The 20,947-nt window shown below is 43.5% G+C and overlaps 1 protein-coding gene across 1 annotated transcript; it reads left to right on the top strand.

The window, feature by feature from the left end:
• The first annotated feature begins 276 nt into the window (after positions 1-276).
• On the top strand, positions 277-19,494 carry LOC102058177 (transmembrane protease serine 11E-like). Its single transcript, XM_027814958.2, has 10 exons — positions 277-405; positions 7,782-7,905; positions 9,044-9,159; positions 9,577-9,644; positions 11,206-11,369; positions 12,356-12,394; positions 14,071-14,251; positions 14,478-14,743; positions 15,619-15,761; positions 16,170-19,494. The coding sequence occupies exons 1-10, from the start codon at positions 313-315 to the stop codon at positions 16,329-16,331; spliced, it is 1,356 nt and encodes a 451-aa protein (XP_027670759.1). The 5' UTR covers positions 277-312; the 3' UTR covers positions 16,332-19,494.
• Positions 19,495-20,947: the final 1,453 nt, after the last annotated feature.

Raw genomic sequence — 20,947 nt, 5'->3', positions numbered from 1 at the left:
AATTTTCTGTGTTGGTCCTGCCCATAATTTTTGAATTGTTTTTAATTATACCGAAGAAGGAAATAAACTCTGAATCCTTGCAAAATTTTCATGGCTCTTCTGATTTGAGGTGTTGCAGGGTGTAGTTAATGCTCTTGAAAGGCTTTGAGATTCCTGGATGAAAGGTGTGATGAAAGAAACATATTGTTATTGTTTTAGGGGAGGAATCATGCTACTGGGTAAGCCTATGTCACTGAGACTTGCTGGACTTGTTTGTTCTGACTTGCCTATGACTCCTTTCTTTCCTAATTGAGGAGATAAAGCCTCAAGTATATGCTGAGATGCTGCACAGTGCATTGTGGTGTTCAGGACAGTGCACTTCCCCGAAAGAAGAGCTTCTTGCTGACATCTCAGTGGTACCCAGAGGTGAGTGCCACAGCCTTCTGACTTGCTCCTTGGTAGTCTGGGAAGAATGGCTATATCATGCATAGATTTATGGGGCAGTTAGAGCTTTGACAAATGGTGTGGGGGGAATGGTGCTAGCTCTGAGCTTACTCTGATTTGAGCTGCCTTCCATGCATCGGTAAGCCTTCTGATATTTCACCCTTTCTTCTCACCCAAAATGCATTTGTTTTCCAAGAATTTCCCAGCTCCTCTACAGTGTGGTATACTGACAAATCAAGGTGGCCTATGGCCACCAAAGTTTTTGGCAGTGGAGCAGGTGAGAGTCATCTCACTGCACCCCAACTCTGATTTGCTGTTTGTGCCAGTGCGTTTAGAATGTGTTGCAGTCACAACTGTGGAGCTAATAGCCTGGTACAAGAGGGTGAGCAGAGTAAAGTAGGCGAAAGTAGCTTCCTGTGCTCTTGTTTATTTTCTTGGGCTTTGTATGCAGCCAGTGAAGTGTTAATCTGTGCAGAATCAGCTTGGAAATGCACCAAGTCTGGCACCAGACCATTTCACCAACTCTGCCTGGGAATGAAAATCAAACTGAAAACCCACAAAGACTATAACTACTTGTTTGGTGTCTTGCTTCTGGAGCAGATTCACCCAGTCAAAGCAGAACAAAGGGAGGCAGCCAGGGCTATTTTCAAAAGCTGAAAAGCGGAGATCTACTGCTATATTCTGGTTCTGCCAAACAGAATAAGATACTTGTCTATGACCAATGTAGCTGCAAGTGGAAATCCGAGAGGTAATGATGACGGAGAAGTTGCAGAACTTTATGCTAAACTGATTGCGGTCAGTGGCCATGTACTTAACATTTTCTTTGCACTGGGATGGCCTCTCATGTTCATACCAACTGTAAAGTACTTACGTAGTAAGTAGCCCTCCTAGTTCTACTAAAGGTTATTTCAGAACATGTGAGTCTTTCTTAAGATGTTGGCTGTGGCAGTCAACTGTAGAAGATGTGTTCTTGATCAAGGATATTTCAACTGTCAGCGTTACAGTTATGTCCCACAGACTGTTACAGTAGTACAGGAGGCTAGTTCTATCCCAACAGTTAAAGAGCTTGTAACCTCCAAAAAGCTGTATGCAAAATGGATGAGAGAGTAAGGAACAACAAACCTTTTGTGCTGATTGCAAAGGTGATCAAGTAACCAGGGAAGCCTGTATGAGCAGTATTCTGGTATCATGGATATAGTTATTGGTAAGCTCTGAGTTAACACATCCCAGAGACTTAATGCTGCCCTTGAATCTTGATGCAAATGACAAGAACAGTATTTGGAGGTGTTGTCTTTGTCCATCTGAAATGTGCTCTTGGGAAGCAGCAAGACCTTGGTAGAATTGGGTGGTTAATGGGAGGAGCTCAGTTAGTAAGTAGCAAGTACATTAGCGATGCTTTATCTGACTGCAGAGGGGTGGCATGCAGCACCTACTGTTTTTGTGGGATGTTCAAGGGTGTGGGGAGATCAAGTTGATTCAGCGTGACGCATAGAAGAACATATATCTTGTTTCCCTCAGCAAATCCCTTCAATGTTTGGAAGTCTTCCATTGTACCAGAATTGCATTGGGAGATACCAAACATTGAGTGATTGAGGCTGATGGGTAACTGACCTCATCCAAACAAAGGTCTTGCAGTAGTTCAACAGGCACTCGCTTCCTCTATTTCAGTGCCTGAAGTAGTAGAGGTGGTTGTCCCATTCTTTTAAAGTGTGTGTCCTGAGTATGCCACAAGAGCAGAGGAGAAGCATTAGGTGGTATGATTGCTTATGGCAAAGGTGGGAGTGGAATTAGCGTGTCTTGCTTTGTCGTCCTGTGCTTTTGCTACAGCACTTCCGGACTAAGCCAAATGTTTTTCAGTTGCTGCCATTCCCAGCCACCCTACCAAGGTAGATAGCTTCAGGGACCTAGTCAGGATTTTGAAATTGCACTCACTAGGCCAGCAGATTAGTCTGTTCAGTTGTCTTGTGAAAGGTCCCATTTCTAAGAAGAGTGATTGTAGGGATGTGCCTGAATCCATCTTTGAATGGGAAAAACTGGTCATAGCTATAAATGGGGAGAGACCCTCATCAACAGATGTGCCACCCAAGCTCTGCCACTGGCTTTTCTGAGTATTGGAATATCAGTGAGCAGTGGTATAATAAAAAATATAATACATTTTTTTATAGAAACACAGCAGCACATCGGATAGAAGAGGTTGCATGTTTTCTTCTATGCAGAGCATGACAAAACACCTTCTTTAAACAGCTTGTGCCAGAAAACATGGTTTAGATTCATCTAAGAGGAAATCTAGGTTGGGGTACTGTGAGGCTTTAGGTTAAGTCAAAAAATGTCAAGGACAGATCTGTAAAACAGAGCAGGGTAGCTCTTCCCTGCTTATCCAGCAGCTCAGAGACTAGACCTTTTCTTAGGACACAGATGATAGTTACACTTCCTTTTCCTGTCTGAACAGACATTTCTCTGGGAAATTTTCTGGTGGTGTTCTTACTGAGGCTTTTGATAACACACAGTACCTCAACCGGAAGAGATAGATAAGCTCAATATAGTGAATCAAATCCTGTCAGCAGAGGTGGGAACTGAACTTTCATCACTTGCTTTGTGAGTGAACATAGTAAGCTTTTAGGGAGTTTGGTATCGGATTAGAGAGGAAAAATAGCTTCTCACCTGTGTATTGTGTTTGTCTTTTGCATTTGGGTAAGTTTTCCAAATAGGAAGGTAAAGAATTAAACAGGGGTTGATCAGAAATCCAACCTGAAATCCTATCTGTTTTTCCTTGGTTTCACGAGGAAGACCAAGCTACATTAATAGTTATTGGCTCGTTAGGAAGAAGAGTTGCAGTGAACTAAAAGATCTTGGGTTTGAAACTTGCTAATTCACTGCAGATGGAAAGCTGCCAGACATCAGACCATGAGGTTTGCAGAGCAGAGAGGACTTGGCCTTCAAAGTCTCCCAGTGAAGTCTGTCTTCTGATCTCTTGTTAAGGTTTGCTCTTGAAGAATGAAAGTTACCCTCATGCTGGAGGATGAATATGTGTTACCTAATGAATTGGTGTTACCTAAATTCCCCTGTCTGCCCCCTGAGAGTTAATTTGCACCTTAGTGGAGTTTGGGCAGTAAAAATATGAAAGTGTATGGTATGAGGAAGCAAGAAATGTGAGGCTATACAAAACACCTGACTGGAAGGTATCTACATAGACAGCTGTGGTATTGGGGGGTCTTCTGAGGAGAATATCTATCTGTTAAGCAGTGCCTCTTTGCCACAAGAAGAAAGGATGTATCTGTGGTTGAAGGCAGTGAGATCATCTCTGCCTCTGCACTCATCAGCACTGCAGAGTATCAGTGTTTCTCTGGCCAGTGATTGTTGCTGGGTGGAGCGGTTTTCTTTAGTTACTAGAATGCAGAGAAGACCATGCAGAGGTCTGATTCCTAAACAGGGTGATCTACCTTCCACTGAACTATTTAACTACAGAGATGGATGTCCCAGGCAGAGGAGTCTCTCTCAGGTGGTTATTCTGGTAGAGCGTGACAATCCTGCCCTCTGTGGCATAATAGCAAAAAGGCTATGGGGGCAAAGCAGCTAACTGGAGGCGTAATGCGCGTGATTAATGACTGAATCCATTGAGTGGGCATAGCCTGAACAAGAACTGTCTTTCACTAAAAATCCTGTTAGCTCTCAGCAGAGGCAGGCTCAAAACCTGACATAGTTGTGAGTGTGTTTTGTTTTGTGAATATGACCCTAGCATGACAGTGTCAAAGGCTAGAACTCCTGGGCACTACTGGAAATATATGCTGCTCTAATACAGGCAATACACACTTCAGCTGTTCTTCAAAGAGTAAAGGATAGCTGATTTGGGGCCAAACAAGGCCCTCTGTTCCCTGCATTCATACTGATTCCTGAAAAGGGTAGCAAAAGATTAGATATTTCCTAAAAAGCTAAAACCAGGAGAGTTTTTCTTTCCCAGTCCTTCTGCACAACTGCTGACTAGCATGTTTGCTGATAAAATAGACAAAAAAAGGGAGGCTGCCGAGCTGGATCCTGCACACAGGCATCAGAGTTGAAGGGTACATATCGGCAATTGTATGCTGTGGGAGGTGATGAGAGCTGGTGCTTCCGTTGTACAAGAGATTTTTTTCCTGTTCTGGTGCTTACTCTAGCAAGATGAAAGTCATGAGTATCCCACTAAAGGGAGGAAACTGTTTTGGATTTGAAGACATATTTCTGCTTCAGTATTTGTGTATTGCATATACAAATCAGTTACCTGTATGAATGTAGAAATACATGGAAGTGCTTCCTTTAAACTGTTTTCTTGAAAATTTAAAGGGAAATTGCTATCAGAAGTAGAGATTTTTATTCCTTATCTCCAGCGTTTTCATTTCCCCCACAACTGCAGCAGTTCCTAAGGTATGTCTCCCCTTGCAAGTCTGTGTGACCTGTGGAGAGCAAGCAGTCCTGAAATGTTGGAGGAGAAGGGGGTCTGTGCCACTAGTGTTTGTCAGTGTAGCTGGCATTTGCATGAAGAGGAAATAGATTAAAATAAAGGGCAGTGCTGCCTGTCAGAGCACAAGTCTCACAGGCAGAGATGCTCGTTTCTCAGGTGTGACTCTTAAGCTTTTATTTTAGGCATAAGACCATGTCTTGAGGAAATCTGTCTGTATACAGTTCAAGAAAGCCAGCAGTTACGAAACAAGTACTGTTGCCTCAATATCTCCAGTTAGCCGTATGCTATCGGGGCTGTGCCATTTGTTCTCTGTATAAAAAGCAATGGAGGAATGTTGCTCTGATTGCCATTCAGATGGCACCCCACGCTGGGGTGGGGAGAGCTGAAGCACAGAGGACAAGTCCGAGACTGGTGACAGAAGGGGCTCAGGTTGGAGAGCAAAAGCTCTCCAGTGAGGAGAGCAAAGTTAGATGCTAAAGCAGAATCTTTAAAACAACAGGTGGCTAGCTAAGGAGGGGAAGAGGCATGCTGTGGGCTGTTCTGGTTAGCCAAGGGGCTTGCTCTCAAGGGCAGTAATTGACTGTCCATGAAGTATGCTGCAATTCCATGAGCTGGGACTGTGAAAGACCACAAGCTGTGAGATGAGAATAGGAATGTTCCATGGGAGGCTGCAGCATGTTAAAGAAACTGAAGAAGGACAGTCCTGCTGGTCTTAGGTTTTTATCTGAATCTCTGCATCTGTTAAACCCTCAGGGGTAATGGATAGTGTACACAGTGAAGATCTAGATAGCGAGAAGTCAAGGCCTCCATGGAACCAGTTGAGGTCTAGTGTGTGTATTATGTGCTTATTGCAACTTGCAGTTGCCGAAGAAAGTAATCTTGGCCAGCCTGGGCTTTTAGGCTCCTCTCAGCTGTTTAGGCTCCTACAGTCTTTTTTCCATAGCCTTGCCATTCCAGAAGTGATCCAGTCTAGTGGGGAGACAGCTAGCTTTGGGGAAGACTCAGACTGTGCATTTCCAGAACATAACTCGGCCCCAATAAAGCAGGCACAACAGAAGGACAGGTACTAGGCTTCTCCATAGCACGTGACTCTGAAACAGAAGGCTTGATCTTGGTCACCTGTCCTGTGTATTTTGGTAACACTAAGCTGTTGCTTGTGACCACCTGCAGTTGTGGTGCTGGCTGGAGCTGTTTAACTTTTTCTTTCCCATATGCCACCTGTTTGAGTAGGTAAAAACCTGCCTGCTTCCCTTAAGCAATGGACTGGGATACCTGCCAGCGCTCACTAGCCAAAACCAAGCTTTTCTGTGAGGAGATCAAACTCTGAGTTGCTTCCACCTTCTCTGTCACTTGCTGGGTACACCCTCACTGTGTTGCAGACCTCTCAGTTGCTTCCTCTGTGGCTCTGTTCTGTTGGGTTTTTTTCCTGGTTTGCCTTGCTTACCATCTCTTCCTTGTAGCTTTGCTCAGCTTTCTTGCCCTCAAGGCAGAGTGTATAACCCCATTCTGCTTTTCTACCACTTCACTGTCTTTTGCTGTCTTGGATTTGTTCATCATACCCTTGCCTTCACTGTTTATCTGCTCCCTCAGCTCATTTCTACGGATGGAACCTCTACTGGTATCCTGCTGTGCTTTCACTGATTTCTTCTTTGCCACCTTGTAGTCAGAAAACCTGGAAATATTTACTCTCTCTGCCTGCCTTTCTGCCCCTGTTTTCTCAGACATTGCTCAGAAATGGCTGTGCCATAGGCCCAAAAAGGAGAAAATAGCATTTAGTATCTGGTCTACAGCAAGACAAATGTGGATCAGTGGGTGTAAACCAGCATGATGACTAGCCACCTGTGTTCCTCTTCCTCAGACCTGGCTGCTGCCATTTGCCACTCCAGGTACCTTTGAGAGGTTATCCCATGTGTTTTTTCTGATACCTTGCACTAATGCTGACCGTGATGTAGAGACTCAATGCAGGGCATGACTACGTAGCAATTGTGTGCTGTGGAATTACTGGAAATCTGAAGCGATTGTGCTTAAGGCTTTGCATCATCCTACAACAAAGCTACTGAGGACATGTGCAAAAATGCAGTTTTCCTAATGTTCTCTTGCGTAATGCTGCACAGGGGGATATAAGTGGAGGAGAAAAGCTTATGTGCCTTTGTCCATGTCAGTCAAGTTCCCAACTCCTTTACGGGTCTGCTGTTGGCTAAATGTGGGTCTTGTTGCCATTTTATGGGAGTAGCTATTTATTTCCCATTTGACAGACTGTCTATCAGGAAACAGGATGCAGTCTCTTACAACATGTGTGGGTTTGGTGCAATAAAACCCAAACCCTGTAGGGGATCAATAAACGTTACTACTCATACCAACTAAAAATAACTCAAAGCTGTATGTTATAAGGCATCTCTGGTAGCCTAGAGTATCCTCGGTGCAAAAGTTACTCCATCAGTCATGAATTACTACATTTATGTTTAGTTTAAGCACCTGCATGGGCAATCAGCTGCACTTGAAAACTGTAGTATTTCTTGATGAGAAATTGTCTCTACTAGTAATACCAGCACAACTCTAGGCTTTTCTCAGGGGTGCATGTGAGACAATGGAGGCAATTTAGAACATGTGAAATTCTGACTAAATATAAAGAAAAAGCTGGTTCCATGAGGGTGCTCAGAAACTGGGCCAGGACTCCTGAGAAGCTGGGAGATATCTGTCCCTGAGATGCTAGAAACTTGACTGGACAAACCCTGGAGCAAGCTGCTGTAGTGGAACCAGGTTTGAGCAGAAGGTCATCAGACCTGCAGGGTCCAGAGATCCTTCCCAGCCTACCTCATTGTGAGGTTTGTGAGCTGAGCTAAGCTGTGCCAGGTGATTTGGCTCAGGATGCACTATTGTCTTAATAATAGAGTTGCGTTTTTCCGTGTTTTCTTCCATGCAGAGAGTGATCCAGATGGACAGAGCAACGAAGCACATAGAACCATGGAAGATAGCAATCATCGTTGTGTCAGTGATAGTAGGCTTAGCCTTTGTCATTGGCTTGATTACATTTTTTTTGTGCCATGGTAAGTGCAACACTCTTCTTGTCACAAGTCTTCAGGATTCTGTTGTATTTCACTTGCTGCTGTGGTCTTGTCTGGTGACTTACGTATACAATTCATCTCTTGTATAGAATCCACATGAGAACTTACTAGACCCTATTAAAGATCTGAATTGATTAGAAAACCTGCAAGAATACCTAAAATATAATTTACTTGAAGCAAGGATTTAAGTTTTGTCCCTCTCTTTGTTGAATTGTCTTGCCCTGGTGCCTCCACTGGCATTCACAATTAACCAAAGGCTAGCAGTTTTCTGTGTAAACCAAGGGTGTGCCTAGTATTCAGGCTATGGGTAGTAAGCTTGGTCTTGAACAGGCTTTTTGCAGAAACTGAAGCTGGCACCTCTAGCCAAGGATATTCCAGAAAAAGAGGGCAGAGATTTAAGCTTTTTGGAGCCCAGGAGTCAGTCATTGTTGCCAAGGGCCCAGTTTGGTAGCAGGTGGATGAGGCTAGGCCATTCTATTCCCAATCTGAGACACCAGTGTGAAGGGTTTTGAAATGCCTTTCTTCTCAGATGGCACTAATAGCGCTGCTGTCTCAGCTCACAGAGTCAATGAGGCAGTTGCTTGCATTAGGGCACTACACAGAGCAGTGGCAGAGCTAAAGCTTAGCTTTGGTTTTTGCGAACTCTGCATTGTGGGGTCCCTCTCTGCCATTCATCTGAGAGCCAGATTTAAGCTTAACCCAACTGCTGAATGGATGTGAACAGCTCTGGACTACCTGCCTCTCAGAGGGACCAGGGACATGCTGGAGTGCAGGCAGAGAGGAGTGAGTGCATCTACTCAGTCAGAAGGGACATGTGGTGTGGTGTGTCTTGTGCTGTGCTTACCTCAGGCTGATGAGGAGATGGTCCCCAGAGAAATGTTGTAATGGGTGTAATTTAGAGCTACTTGGGATGGTCCTCAAAGTAGAAATGAGTCCCTACAGCAACAAGATGGTCCAGACCCCCCTTTTCCCAGAATGCTACTAAAGCTGTAATTCCACAGCTAACAGGGTCACAGCCAGAGCCTGGGAGCCTTACTTGTGCCATGTTCTGTGAGGTACTGTGTATGTCTGAATTGTACTGAAGGAGATCAGCCACCTTTCCTTTTCTTATCCTTTGTAGATCAGGACCGATATTACAATGCATCTTTCCTAATCACCAATGTCAAGTACAACAGTCAGTACGAAAGGCAAACCACAGAAGAGTTCAGGCACTTGAGTCAAGAGATTGAAAACATGGTAAGCTAAGCTGTTTCTCTGTTTCTTCTCAACCTATGGTGAACAGTCCTGTGACTGTGTGATTGGAAATAAGGAGTCAGAGGTGATTCTGCCTCATCCTTATGTGGCTAGCCCTACCTTTCAAACCTTGCTGTATTGGGTTAAAGATGCATTGCTGACTGTGTGCAAGCAGATGGTAAGAACAGGTGCTGTCTGTTCCAGCAGCCTTGTGGCGGAACAGGTGCACACAGAACAGAAGGGACAGCAAAATCAGCCAGCCTCACTGTTTATTTTAGTTTTGCATCCTCTGGTGGTGGTAGCTTTGGTGTAGAGGTGGAGATAAGGCATTTTCTTGTGTTTTAGAGACTCATGAGACTGTTACATCTTGGCAGTATGTACATGTTACAGATGTATTTTAACACTCTTTTCCTTTAACAGATATCTGCAGTATTCAGGGGGTCCTTCCTAAGTAAAAGGTACATCAGGTCCCATGTTGTCAGTCTGAGGTAAGTAATGTGAAGGTCAGGAATAAGCAGGGATGTGATAAGTGACCTTTCTTACTACCGCTTGACCAGATGGAGCATGCTTGGTCGTTTATGCTTGGATTGTACCAGCAGGATGACTAAGTCTTGGCTGGTTGTCAGTATCCTTCAGTGCTTACGACACTGAGGGCTCAGTTACCTTCGGGGGGTCGGCAAGGAAGAGAAATTTAGCCTTATAATTCTGCAGATTGATTACCTGAACACCAGTTGTTTGGCTGTGATGCAGTAACTGAACTACTAGGTGATCCCATCTTCACTGCTAGTTAAGGGCTTGAGACATGCAGTCAACTCTTTATTCCACTTAATGCTTCCTGTGGAAACTCAGGCTGGTGTGTACACCTCTGCATGGTGTGTAACAGGAGGTGACTAGTCTCCTCCATCTCTGAAAATGTCTGAAGGAATGAGTCATTCCACTGTGAGATACCTGGATACAGAGCTAAGGGGAGGAGGCAAGTGTGACATACAGGTATAAAGGTCCTGTGTGAGAGCTTTTAAGTGTTTCTTCTCTCACTCTGTAATAAGAGCCATCCCTTCCCTCTACTTCACATTACTTTGGTTTGGAGTTGCATTTCTATAAGGCTCAATTCTGCTGTGGAATATTTTTCCCTAGACAGCAGACAATGCTAAACTTCCCATAAATGTCCTTCTTCACAGCATTTCTGGGCTTTCTTGCCTTTACCTGTCACTAGATGGAAGGGGTAATTTCCTTAAACTGTTCTACATTGTTTTCTGCTGCTGGTTTCTTCCACAAGCCTCCCATACCATGTATCAACTGAAATTACAGAAACTGGGAGCTGGACTTCAACCAACCTTTTGGGTTGACAAAATGGTGTGTCTGTTTCAAGCTTGTTTTCAGTACAGATACAGTTGTTGTGCAGCTAGGCACTGGACCAGCTTAGCTGTATCTTTGCTGTTTTTCCCTCTGGGCTTCAGTTGGTTTTCCTTTAGACTGCTAGTCTAAAATATTGGGCCCAATATTTTATACTGACAGTAAGTGATCGTGCCTTGCTCTGGTTACTCAAGCTATTGAGATTTTTGTCTCCAGATAAAATGGAATTAAGTGGTCAATAAATGGAAAAGGGACTTAAGTGGGAAAAAAAATACCAAAAGACCTTTTTAACTTCTGTGGCTCTAAACTGGGTCTTTTGAATGGCTGTTAAGAATGGCCTGTTGGCTCTCTGTTGAAGGGTTTTTAACTTGCTGTGGTGGTTCTACTGCCATCCATGTCCTACTGACTATGATGTGCATGGAGGCCAAAGGGAGTGATCCCTCCTCTCCTTCTCAGCTGTGCTGCTTATAACAGTTCCCAGGAAATTCCCTCTGATCATTGTTATAGCAAGAACCAAGCCTTTTGCCTGCTGACATGTCATCATCTTCCTTTACTTGTGCACAGTTATGCTATGTTCTATACATCTGTACAGACCAGACCTGTTCTTGTATAAAGAAGGCAGAGAGTGCAAAGCAGAACAAAGAGGATTAGTGAGAAAAGAGGGAATGATACCACTTTGTTTTTGTTGGTTTGCAGCCCAGATCCTGGTGGAGTGCTTGCATCTGTTGTTCTGGTATTTAAATTTCCATCGACTGACAGTAAGGCAACAAGCTGGGGTCATGTCAACCGTGTGTTACGCAGAAGGCTCAAAACAAGCTCCGCTTTCTTGCATGTTGACCTGTCTACCCTTAGACTCACAGGTAGGTGCCTTAGGTTTGTGGTTTTAGCTTGGAATTTGTTCCTCATACTTTGCTGTTCTTAGTGTAATGAGTTTCACTTTAGTATGTAAATATGGGCTGTTCTTGTTTTCTTCTTTTGCCTTCTCAAAATTGTGTGTTACGGCTGACAGCCTGGGAACTTGAAGGAATTAGCATGAAAAGAACTAAAGCATACTGGCACTGATTTGTGAGTGTGAGCTATCCTTGGTGCATCGGAAGGTCTCTCTGTATGACCTAGCTTTGTTGAATGAGATAGTCCCCCTGCAATTTATTAAAAAAAGCCCCAACTTTGTGACCATGGATTCACAGATTACTTTAAGACACACAGTGAATTGTACAAGAACCTGTAATCACCAGGTACCGAAATGTAGAGTCCTCAAGCTATTAAAAAAATGCAAGGCTGAGATGGTTCCCTTTTCCACCTCCTGCCATTTCCCTTGCTTATTTGACAGATTACTGTAGCAAGTGTTCACAACAAAACCCTGCAGTTCCCTGGACAGTAATCCTCTCCCAGTCTGTTGCTGGTTACCGTCGGAGTCTGGCAGAGGGTTTTTTGTAGGAAAGAAATTAGTAATGTTACAGTTTAAGTCCACCCAATTCCAGCTCTGAAGATTTCTGAAGAGTGTTTTGACTGCCTTGCCATGCTGAACTTGAACAAATGCATATAAGTGTTTGCTGGTGTCTGTGCACAATATACATGTAGATGTTACTTGGACCTATTTGCAGTTATCTGCTGGTTTTGTTAGCTTTGAGCTAAGGCAGGAAAGGTGTATCCTTTAGCCTCACACTTTCAGTGAGGAACAGAGGCTTAACTGAACTTCTCCAACAGAGCAAATTACTCCTTTTACTGTACTGTCACTCCATGCATCAATGCAGGCCGTGTGTTTGCTGGGTGCAGGGAGGGAGACTATGCTAGATCACATAACAGTATGAGATATACTCACTGTGGTGTTTGCTTTTAATTTCAGAGTTGAATAAGGAAAAGGGAGATAACCTTTTAAACAACTGTAAGTACAAATGCTTTACAGAAAAGCTCCAGAGATATGGTGCTATAGGTTCTGTGTTCACAAGATTCTTATGCTTTTGAGATGCAAGTTGAAAAAAATAAGTTGTTAGGGGATACTAGAGCAGTAGACAGCACATGAGCCAGGAAAGATTTCAGCTCATTTTATTGCAGTCAGGCTGGCTCTATAGTGTTTGCAGAATCAGGCTTTCTGACTTCGTGGTGGGAAACACTTTTAATGTTGGTTGTGAGAAGTAGGGGCATGTCAATGAGCTGCTGTTAGTGAGCTTTGCGCCAGGACTGCAGTTGCTGTGGACCAAGATTCTTGCTGGAATCCTTCCAAAAACATTTTCCCTCCTGCCCCCTCCTCCCAGCAGAAGAGTTTAGCAATAGATGTCTGTCAGATCTGAGCTAAACTTTACAATATACAGGGAAAGGTAAGAGAGTGAGAGGGAGAAGAGCTGCCGGTGGTGAGAGCAAGGTAGTGGCACAGCCCTGGAGAGGCACAGGTTCTTAGTCCCTCTCCTGTTCTGTGCTCCTCCATGAGGTCCTAAAGCATCTCTGGAAACAGGGAGAGAGGTAAGTCCGTTCCCAGGGGACTACCTCAGTCCCCTGCATGGTCTTGGAGCCTTTGCATGTTAGCTTTCCATCTTTAAATGGATTCTGAGAAGTAACTGACTTGGATCTAAATTTTTTTTTCTGGCTGAGGAATGCATGACTATGCTTGTTGGCACAGTGGCTTTAAGTAAACTGTTGGAGAAAGAGGACGCTATTTTTTTTTTTGTTGCTGTTATCAAGGCTGACCTGGAAGTGACCTGACAAAATGCTTTCTTTATTTAGCTTGTGGGTGGGCTTTTTGTTTGGTTTTGTGGTTTTTTTTACAAACTAGTCTTAGTGATTCTGTGATGCTTAAAGTTGTGCTGACTATGCTGGTCTTGCCTTTGCTATTCAGATGAGAAAGATTGCCTCCATTGAGTTCACAAGTGATGTGCAGTGTCTGTCTTGTGCATGTTTTGGTGGTGATGTATGTATTAAAGCTTAAAGTTGCCCTGGTGTGGTGGTTGTTTACATGGGGGTCCCTCAGTATTTTTGTACTCAATTTATAAGAAGTCTTTTAAAAAAACCAAAAACAAACGAAGGATGTTTTTTCCATAGAGTATTAATGGAGATTTAGTCTTTAGATTAATCTTACATGCTGTTATTATGAAAATTATATGAATGTAAATGCTTAGGTTAATTATTGGTGCAGGTCTTTGTGCCTAAGAATCTCTGTGTGTACCTGTATGCACAGACATACTCATGGCTATGTATGTTACCTTTTCCTCTGTACAGCTCTTGTCAAATATCAAACAAAGCAAGGTTTGTAGAGGCAGTATTTTTTTAACTAGATCAATATTTACAACTGGGGAAAGTGTTGCAGATGTACAGGCTTCAGTTCCCATGGGAGTACATGTGGCCTTGGGTGTTTGGAAAGTGGCTTAATGAAAAAGTAGGGACTCTTCTACCAAACCTTGTTTACCCAGCATCTATCCTGAGATGCTTGTCGCCATGACACTTGGCTTCCCTGCTATTGGAGGCACTGCTTTAGATGAAGGCTGTCTCTTAACATCCATGCCCTGTTACATCTGTGCCTGCAGACATGAGGGCCATTCCCTCAGTCAGCTGCCTTTTCTTTGACAGGCTGTGGAATACGAAAACAGGCGTTCTCCTTCACAGGAGTGGAGAGAATAATTGGTGGGCAGCGTGCACAGGATGGGGAATGGCCGTGGCAGGCTAGTATTCAGCTTGATGGGACCCATCGCTGTGGTGCATCAGTGATCAGTAATACCTGGCTAGTGACCGCAGCCCACTGCTTTAGAGGGTAAGTAATCAGCACCTTTCTGATCCTACAGGCCTTAGGACTCTTAAGTGCTCTGACCTTTAGTGGCCCACCAGCATCTGTATCTGCTGAAAGCTAATGAAGTTTGGCTCTTCTCTGTCCCTTAGGCAGACCTGGCCGCATTGCATTTTGATGCTTAAATGGAGAGCTAAGCTTCTTTGGGGATCTTGTTTTGTGTGGCTGTGACATAACCTCAGATATCTTACAGAGGAAAAGATCCTCGGAGGTGGACTGCTAGCTTTGGAATTCTGCTGAGACCTCCAAAACAGAAAAAACTTGTTCGAAGAATTATCATTCATGAAAGATACGGTGACTTCGTCCTTGATCATGAATATGATGTGGCTGTTGTGGAACTTGCCTCTCCTATTGAGTTCACGAGTGATGTGCACAGTGTCTGTCTTCCTGAAGCATCTCACAATTTCCCAGTGAATACTTCCTGTTTTGTCACAGGCTGGGGAGCTTTGCAGAATGATGGTGAGTGTCTCTTGCTTTCCTGTGCCTTGTCGCACATGTAGCTGAGAAGACTGCTATCAGGTTTATGGGGATTTGTTTATTTTTTGTTCCTTAGATTTGGTGTTTGATGTGCTAATGAAACACTTGTGGACTTTGCTGCTTTTTTTCTGGCTTGGTCAGTAGGTTGTTATATGGGGGGAAGACCATACAGGTTAGCCTTACAGGAGTAAGAGCAGGTTTTTTCTGTTGCTGCAGGCATTGTTCTAGGTGAATACATTTTGTTCTCTGTTCCCATTGGCCCAGTCCCTCTAGGTTTAGCTCTGACGTGAGTTCTTTAGCCATTCAGCTTTGTCATAGATGTATTAGGACAGCTTTCATCAGTTATTCTCTCTTTGGCCATAAATTAGGCTTCATCCAATGACTTGAGTGAGCTTCATTCAAATCAGTCCATGTCTGTGAGGTTAGAGATGATGGGACTATAAATCTGCTTATGAGAGCTATTAAACTATATAGGTTATGTTTCATGGTAGATTCTTGGGGTGTGTGCTGATTGTCCAAAGCTACATTGCAGTTAACCAAACAGTTTTTTCCAATGATAATGAGGACATATCTTGTAGCCTACAGTTGAATTTAACACTGAAATATGTACAAAAATCCCTTTGTCCATTATGTTAAAGAGCACCTGGTTGAGGATGCAAGGTGGAGAAGGGTTATGTTTGGGAACAAGTGAAGGACTTTGAGGAGGACGGGAGCTTTCTGCTTCCTGAGATGTTGTCTGGGTACCTCCCTTCATTGCCTGTAATAGCAAAAAAGCTGTAGGAAAATCTGGCTACTCTAATCCTTGAGTGTTTTAGGTTGCATATGCTGTCCGCAAATTCTAATGCCACTTCTTCTAGGCTCTAGTGTTAATCAGCTTCGGCAAGCGGAAGTGAAAATTATAAGTACTGCAACTTGTAATAGAAGACAAGTGTATGGTGGAGCTATAACACCTGGAATGTTGTGTGCTGGATACCTGGAGGGGCAGGTGGATGCCTGCCAGGTAAGTCTCTTCACAGGTAATAGTAAGAAGGAAACAGGTGGGATGGGAGGTGAGGTTTCCTAAAACTAAAATGTCCTTTGGGGAATCTTTATTAAGTTTATGGGTTCAGTATCTTGACAGATATAAATGAAGAGCTTCATGGCTCATGGGATGAAGTCTGCAGTTAGGTCCTTGGGGTTTATATGTAATGCACATGTGAAAGAATACAAATGTGAGGGTGTGGAGTTGGAGAGGTTGAATTAGGCATAGGCTCCCAGCCTCTGTCTTGTAAACTGTGTGGAGGTTGAGTTACAGCTGCGATCTAGAGACAAATATCTGTCAGCTGTAACAGAACAATTTGAGGGTTGCTGCATTAGTGAGGTGAATGCTGTTTGCTTTGTTCCTGCCTGTTGACATTTTTCTCCTTAGGGTGATTCTGGTGGGCCACTGGTGCATGCGAACTCCAGAGGAATCTGGTATCTTGTGGGAATAGTGAGCTGGGGAGACGAATGTGGCAAGCCAAATAAACCAGGAGTGTACACACGAGTGACTTATTATCGAAACTGGATCCACTCCAAAACGGGCATCTGAAACCTGCAGCAGGTTAACTTTTGTGGGCTGTGTACAGCTATTCCTCTGACATGTTCTGCTCTGTGGTTACCCTCTAAACAGCTGCTGGCTTAGCTTGTGGTCATGTATCAAGTGCCAGCAAGCTCAGAGTAGTCTAGGACTTGAAATTGGTTTGGCCTACAGCCAGACAGAAATGGACTTGATCCATGTGACAGCTGTTTGCTCAGGAAGTAGTCTGTCAAAGGAACAACTGCCTTCATCTAGATGCAATATACTGACCCTTTTTTCTCTGTGGCCACGATACTCTGTGGCCAAATGTCTTGGCCCCAACTTACCCAGGCAAAGCGTTTGAGCCCAAATTATCATTTATCGGCATCCAAGACAAGTTATAACTAAAACATGGCCTGTCCATTTCCTGTGTGCTCCCAAGGCCCCATCTAGCTGTAGACCAGCTGCAACCCAGCCCCTGATTCCAGGGCTGCTGTGCTTCTGAATTCTTGAACTTTTTCCTGCATCGTTCCAGGGAGTGTACTCTAAAGAAGAATGGGGGATGACTTAGAGAAGTCCTGGTTCCTAATCATGTCGGACTGTTACTTAGATGAACGGAGAATTTTTTCTTGCTGTGTTTTCCTGAAAAAGGAATCAAGTGGATAACACTGGCTTGTGTCTGCCTTCTTTGGACAAGCGTATGTATGCTCACTCATCGCTCCATGTGAACGACCACTACCACAGCGTTTGCAGTAACAGTGATTGCTGGACTTAAGACCAAAAACCACTTTACATTCATACCAGTCTTTTGTCATATCAGAGTATTTGGCTGAATTAATTTCCATTTTTAACTTTCCAAATTGTATTGCTCTGAATAAAAGTCTTTGGCTTTTTGTGCAGGATGGAGGATTGTAACAATCTCAGTATGACCATTGCCAAAAATACCTTCTCAAACTGCTTATTCTTGTGAATGCTGTTCTCAAGTCTTTATAATTTAAGGGCACCTTCAGCTGCATCCTAAAAAAAATAAAAAAAGCTTTTGTGTTAGGGTGGAAATACCTGCCTCTTTCAGAGCAGGGCAGAGCTTCTGACTGACCCAGTGATCTTATGTAAAGATCTCTGTTCTGTCAGGTAATAAGAATTGTCTGTGTTTCATTGCTAGCCCATAGTTAACTCAAGCACACAAACTTCATATTCTCTCTGACTTTGTGTTTTCAGGAGCCAATGTTTCTGTCTTCCAGGTAGGTATCAAATACTACACCCCAGGAGCAGAACAGAACACACCTATTCCTGGTGAGGATGCTTTCCTTGGTGTGTCTGCAGACTCTTTCCAACACTTTGTGGATGCTGATCCTGACAATAGCAAGTGCTGTCGTCTTAGTTGCAAGATAATGAGCTACTCGGTTGCTCCTTTTGCCTCTATGGTCAGAAGAGAATGAACCCTGCAAAGGAGATACCAGCCACAGTGACAAGACTCAGAGCTGGTCTAGCATGGCAAGCAAGCAAAAATCTTATGCCAGGCTAGAAAAGTCAAGCCAGCAGTCTTTTGGCATGTTTATAGTTAGATCTGGGGGAAGCAGGCCCTCAGTGATTACAGTCTTAGGATCAAAGTATTGTCCAAATTGAGTACAAATCAGCTGACATAGGCAATGGCAGTTTAAGGATTCTTTTCTGGACTATGCAACTTGCTGCAAATGCTCCCAAACAGAGCAGCAGTCCATTGAGTGAGAAGTATTTTCATTATTCATCCTGTGATCTGGCTGCTTGCCAGGACAGAGAACCATGCTTTTCTAGAGCTTCACTGGAAGTACTGGAATATTTGGATGTCCAGAGAAGGTTTGCATGAAAGACAAGGGTCTGCAGCTGTTTTGAGTTCTGTACTTGTGTATATGTGGAAATCTGGCACTTAAAAAAATTTCCCTCAGGGAGCTTTTCTTGGTAAACATTGTGAGCTTCAGAAGCAAAACTTAGTGGCTTAATTTCTACATAGGGATTAAAAAGTGTCAAGACTGGTTCCGTAGGTCGGAGCTCAACAAATCTAATTTTAGTCCCTTAAGCCCAACATAGCCAAAATGAAGTATATGGCTTGTAGAGGAAGCTTAAAAATTATATATGACAAGTATATATGATTTTTTTTTTCTTGCTGGTAGTGATTGTCTTACTAGGACAGTCAATAATATTTGATCTTCATGAAGAAAAGCATAATTACAAGATACCATGGATTTCCAATTCCCAAAGCACTTCAGACTTGGGTTTTCAAAGGGCATAATGGTTTCCCCATCCTGCTGGATTTAATCGTAAATTGGAAACTTTAGCATGTTCATAGTTAGATCTGGGGGATCTATTTTTAGGCTTGCAGATCTCAGCTATCTCACTGGTTCCACAAAACAGGTAAACAGATGTCCAAAAGAATTATTTTGCATCTGTGAACTTTCCAGTTGTGTTTATTTTGGGTACAAAATTAGAAATCCTTAAGCATGTTGCTCTGTATCAAGGGCTGCAGTAAATAGTAATTCTCCAAAGTGGTGCACACAAGGCTAAAAAAGTGAACTGATCATTTGCTTAAGGAGCTACCAGTTCTGAGCATCTACTTGGAGAGATACAGTACTAGATCTACCTTAATGCTGAGTGCCAGCACAGTGTGGCCAGGAGGAGGGGGCTGAAGAGGGCTTGACATCTACATGATGTATGTTTTGGGAGCCTTTATTTTGAAGCCTTGTGTAGTTTTCCTGATAGCATCTGGAGCAAGTCTTCTGATTCTGTTTCTTCTGGAAGCAATGTAGCTTGCATTGAGGCCTCTTGGTGATGCAAAGCAGCATAAATGGGGACTGTCAAGAAGAGCACTCCCCTCAACCACTGGGAATATTGGTGTGGATGGATGTGATGGGTTTGAATCCCTTACTCATTGCAAAACTAGACTGATGTCAGCATTGTCTGGCTTTTCCTGAGGGAAGTTACTGAAACCTGAAGCAATGTAGGCAGCCAAAATATTTTGTTTTGTTTAGGTGGCTTAGCAGATCTGTATGTCTTTAGGTGAGACTGTAGCGTAGTTTGTGAAGCCACAAGCTTCATCTTCTCTCAGCCATGTTTTCAAAGGAATTATCTCAAGGCAGAATGGGATGTATTGAACTATACAATCACACGTTACACAGGAATTTAATTTATATGTAAATCTAATAAAACATGTTAAAAAATTGCCTTCTGTTTAATGTACTTGTTAATTTCCTGTGTCACAGTAAGAAACTGATGGGTACTTTGTTTTAGAATGTGTTACACTGATCCTATGCCATGTGTTTATGTACTGGCCTTCATGTAGTTGTAACCACTTGGTTTCATTGTCTTGTTAGAAGAACATAACTGGAAGAAGAGCATAATTGTTAGATGAGCAAAATGCCATCCAGCCTTGGACAGAATTTACCCACCCAGCCAGAGGTTACACAAATTTGTGTGCAGGCAAACAGGTCTTGTGTCAGCCACTAGAGGGTGAATCGTATTGTGTAAGAGCCTTTATCTTAGGGCTAAGTTTTATTTTTCATTTAACTCATTCTTAAATTATGCTTCCTTTGACAAATATTTTGTTTGCTATTCATTGCTGGTGGCTTTTTCTCAGACGTAAGTAAATTCTTTCCATAAAGACAGAGAAAAGGCTTTTGGGAACTTGTTATTCAAAAATGCAATTATTTTCTTTTATGTAAGCTTGAATAGGTCCAAGAAATAGGTGGCATGTCTCTGATTCTCTTGATTAGCTACTGCATTCATTCCTTCCTCCCTCCAGTAAACCTGAAAGGTTGTACTTGCTATGGCTCCTGTGCTTTCCATCTTCCAGCTGTGCCACTGGGCAGTCCCTTCCTTGAGGAAGGACTTGCCATCAGCCTAGCATCCAGAGCTTGTTTTAGCCACAGGTCATTCTTTGTAAGTGAATAGTCAGCTGCCTGAAGTTATCACACATCTCTGACCTTCCCCAGAATCCTGGGATCACCTGTGGTTTGTAGCCTTTGGACTTGTGACCCAGACAATCTGGCACTGTTCTCCAGGCCGGCAGAAATGATTTGCATACCAAGGGGAGCTGTTACTGGCATCATCACTTTTCCAGTGGACAGATTAGATGGAGAGACTGTACTAGGAAATAGTGTCTCCCATGCTAGAGGGTGGTGAGAACATAAAAGCTTTTTTTACTGTGAGAGTGGTTAAACACTGAAAGGTCATCAGGAGAAGTTATGCAGTCTTCATCCTTGGAGATACGCAAAGCCCAGCCGAATGTGATCCTGACCACCCTGGTCTGGTTGCCCTTGTTTTGAGTAGGGATTTTGGGCTAGACCATCTCCAGAGTTCCCTTCCCACCTCAGCTACTCTCTGATGCTGTTCTCCCAAAGTGTCTAGCAGCTTCAGAGGAAGACCCATGGCCGTGGCTATGCAGTGGGTACTGGCTCAGATGAGCTGACGGCTTCTCAGCTGATTCGGTGACAGGTGCATGCTCTGGCAGACAGCCTAAGGAAGACTGACACCCGGTTGTCTTCATGCTTGACCCTTAGATGCAGTACCCAGTGCTGTTGTCCCAAGCATGCCTGGCACTGTTGCCATTGATTGAGTAATCAATGAAAATAGCAGGGCACGGAAGGGAAAACAATCCTTTCTGCGCCACCTAGGTG

Source organism: Falco cherrug, chromosome 1 (assembly GCF_023634085.1).
Source record: "Falco cherrug isolate bFalChe1 chromosome 1, bFalChe1.pri, whole genome shotgun sequence".
Taxonomy (NCBI): Eukaryota; Metazoa; Chordata; class Aves; order Falconiformes; family Falconidae; genus Falco; species Falco cherrug.
The sequence above is the reverse complement of the archived record's forward strand: the minus strand, read 5'-3'. Positions and strand labels throughout refer to the sequence as shown.

Excerpts from the sequence above, each read along its gene's own strand:
- LOC102058177 (XM_027814958.2), top strand. The coding sequence starts at position 313 with ATGCTGAGATGCTGCACAGTGCATTGTGGTGTTCAGGACAGTGCACTT. Across the intron at positions 11,370-12,355 it reads GTCTACCCTTAGACTCACAG|AGTTGAATAAGGAAAAGGGA; the intron begins GTAGGTGCCTTA and ends TTTTAATTTCAG. Across the intron at positions 14,252-14,477 it reads GCAGCCCACTGCTTTAGAGG|AGGAAAAGATCCTCGGAGGT; the intron begins GTAAGTAATCAG and ends GATATCTTACAG.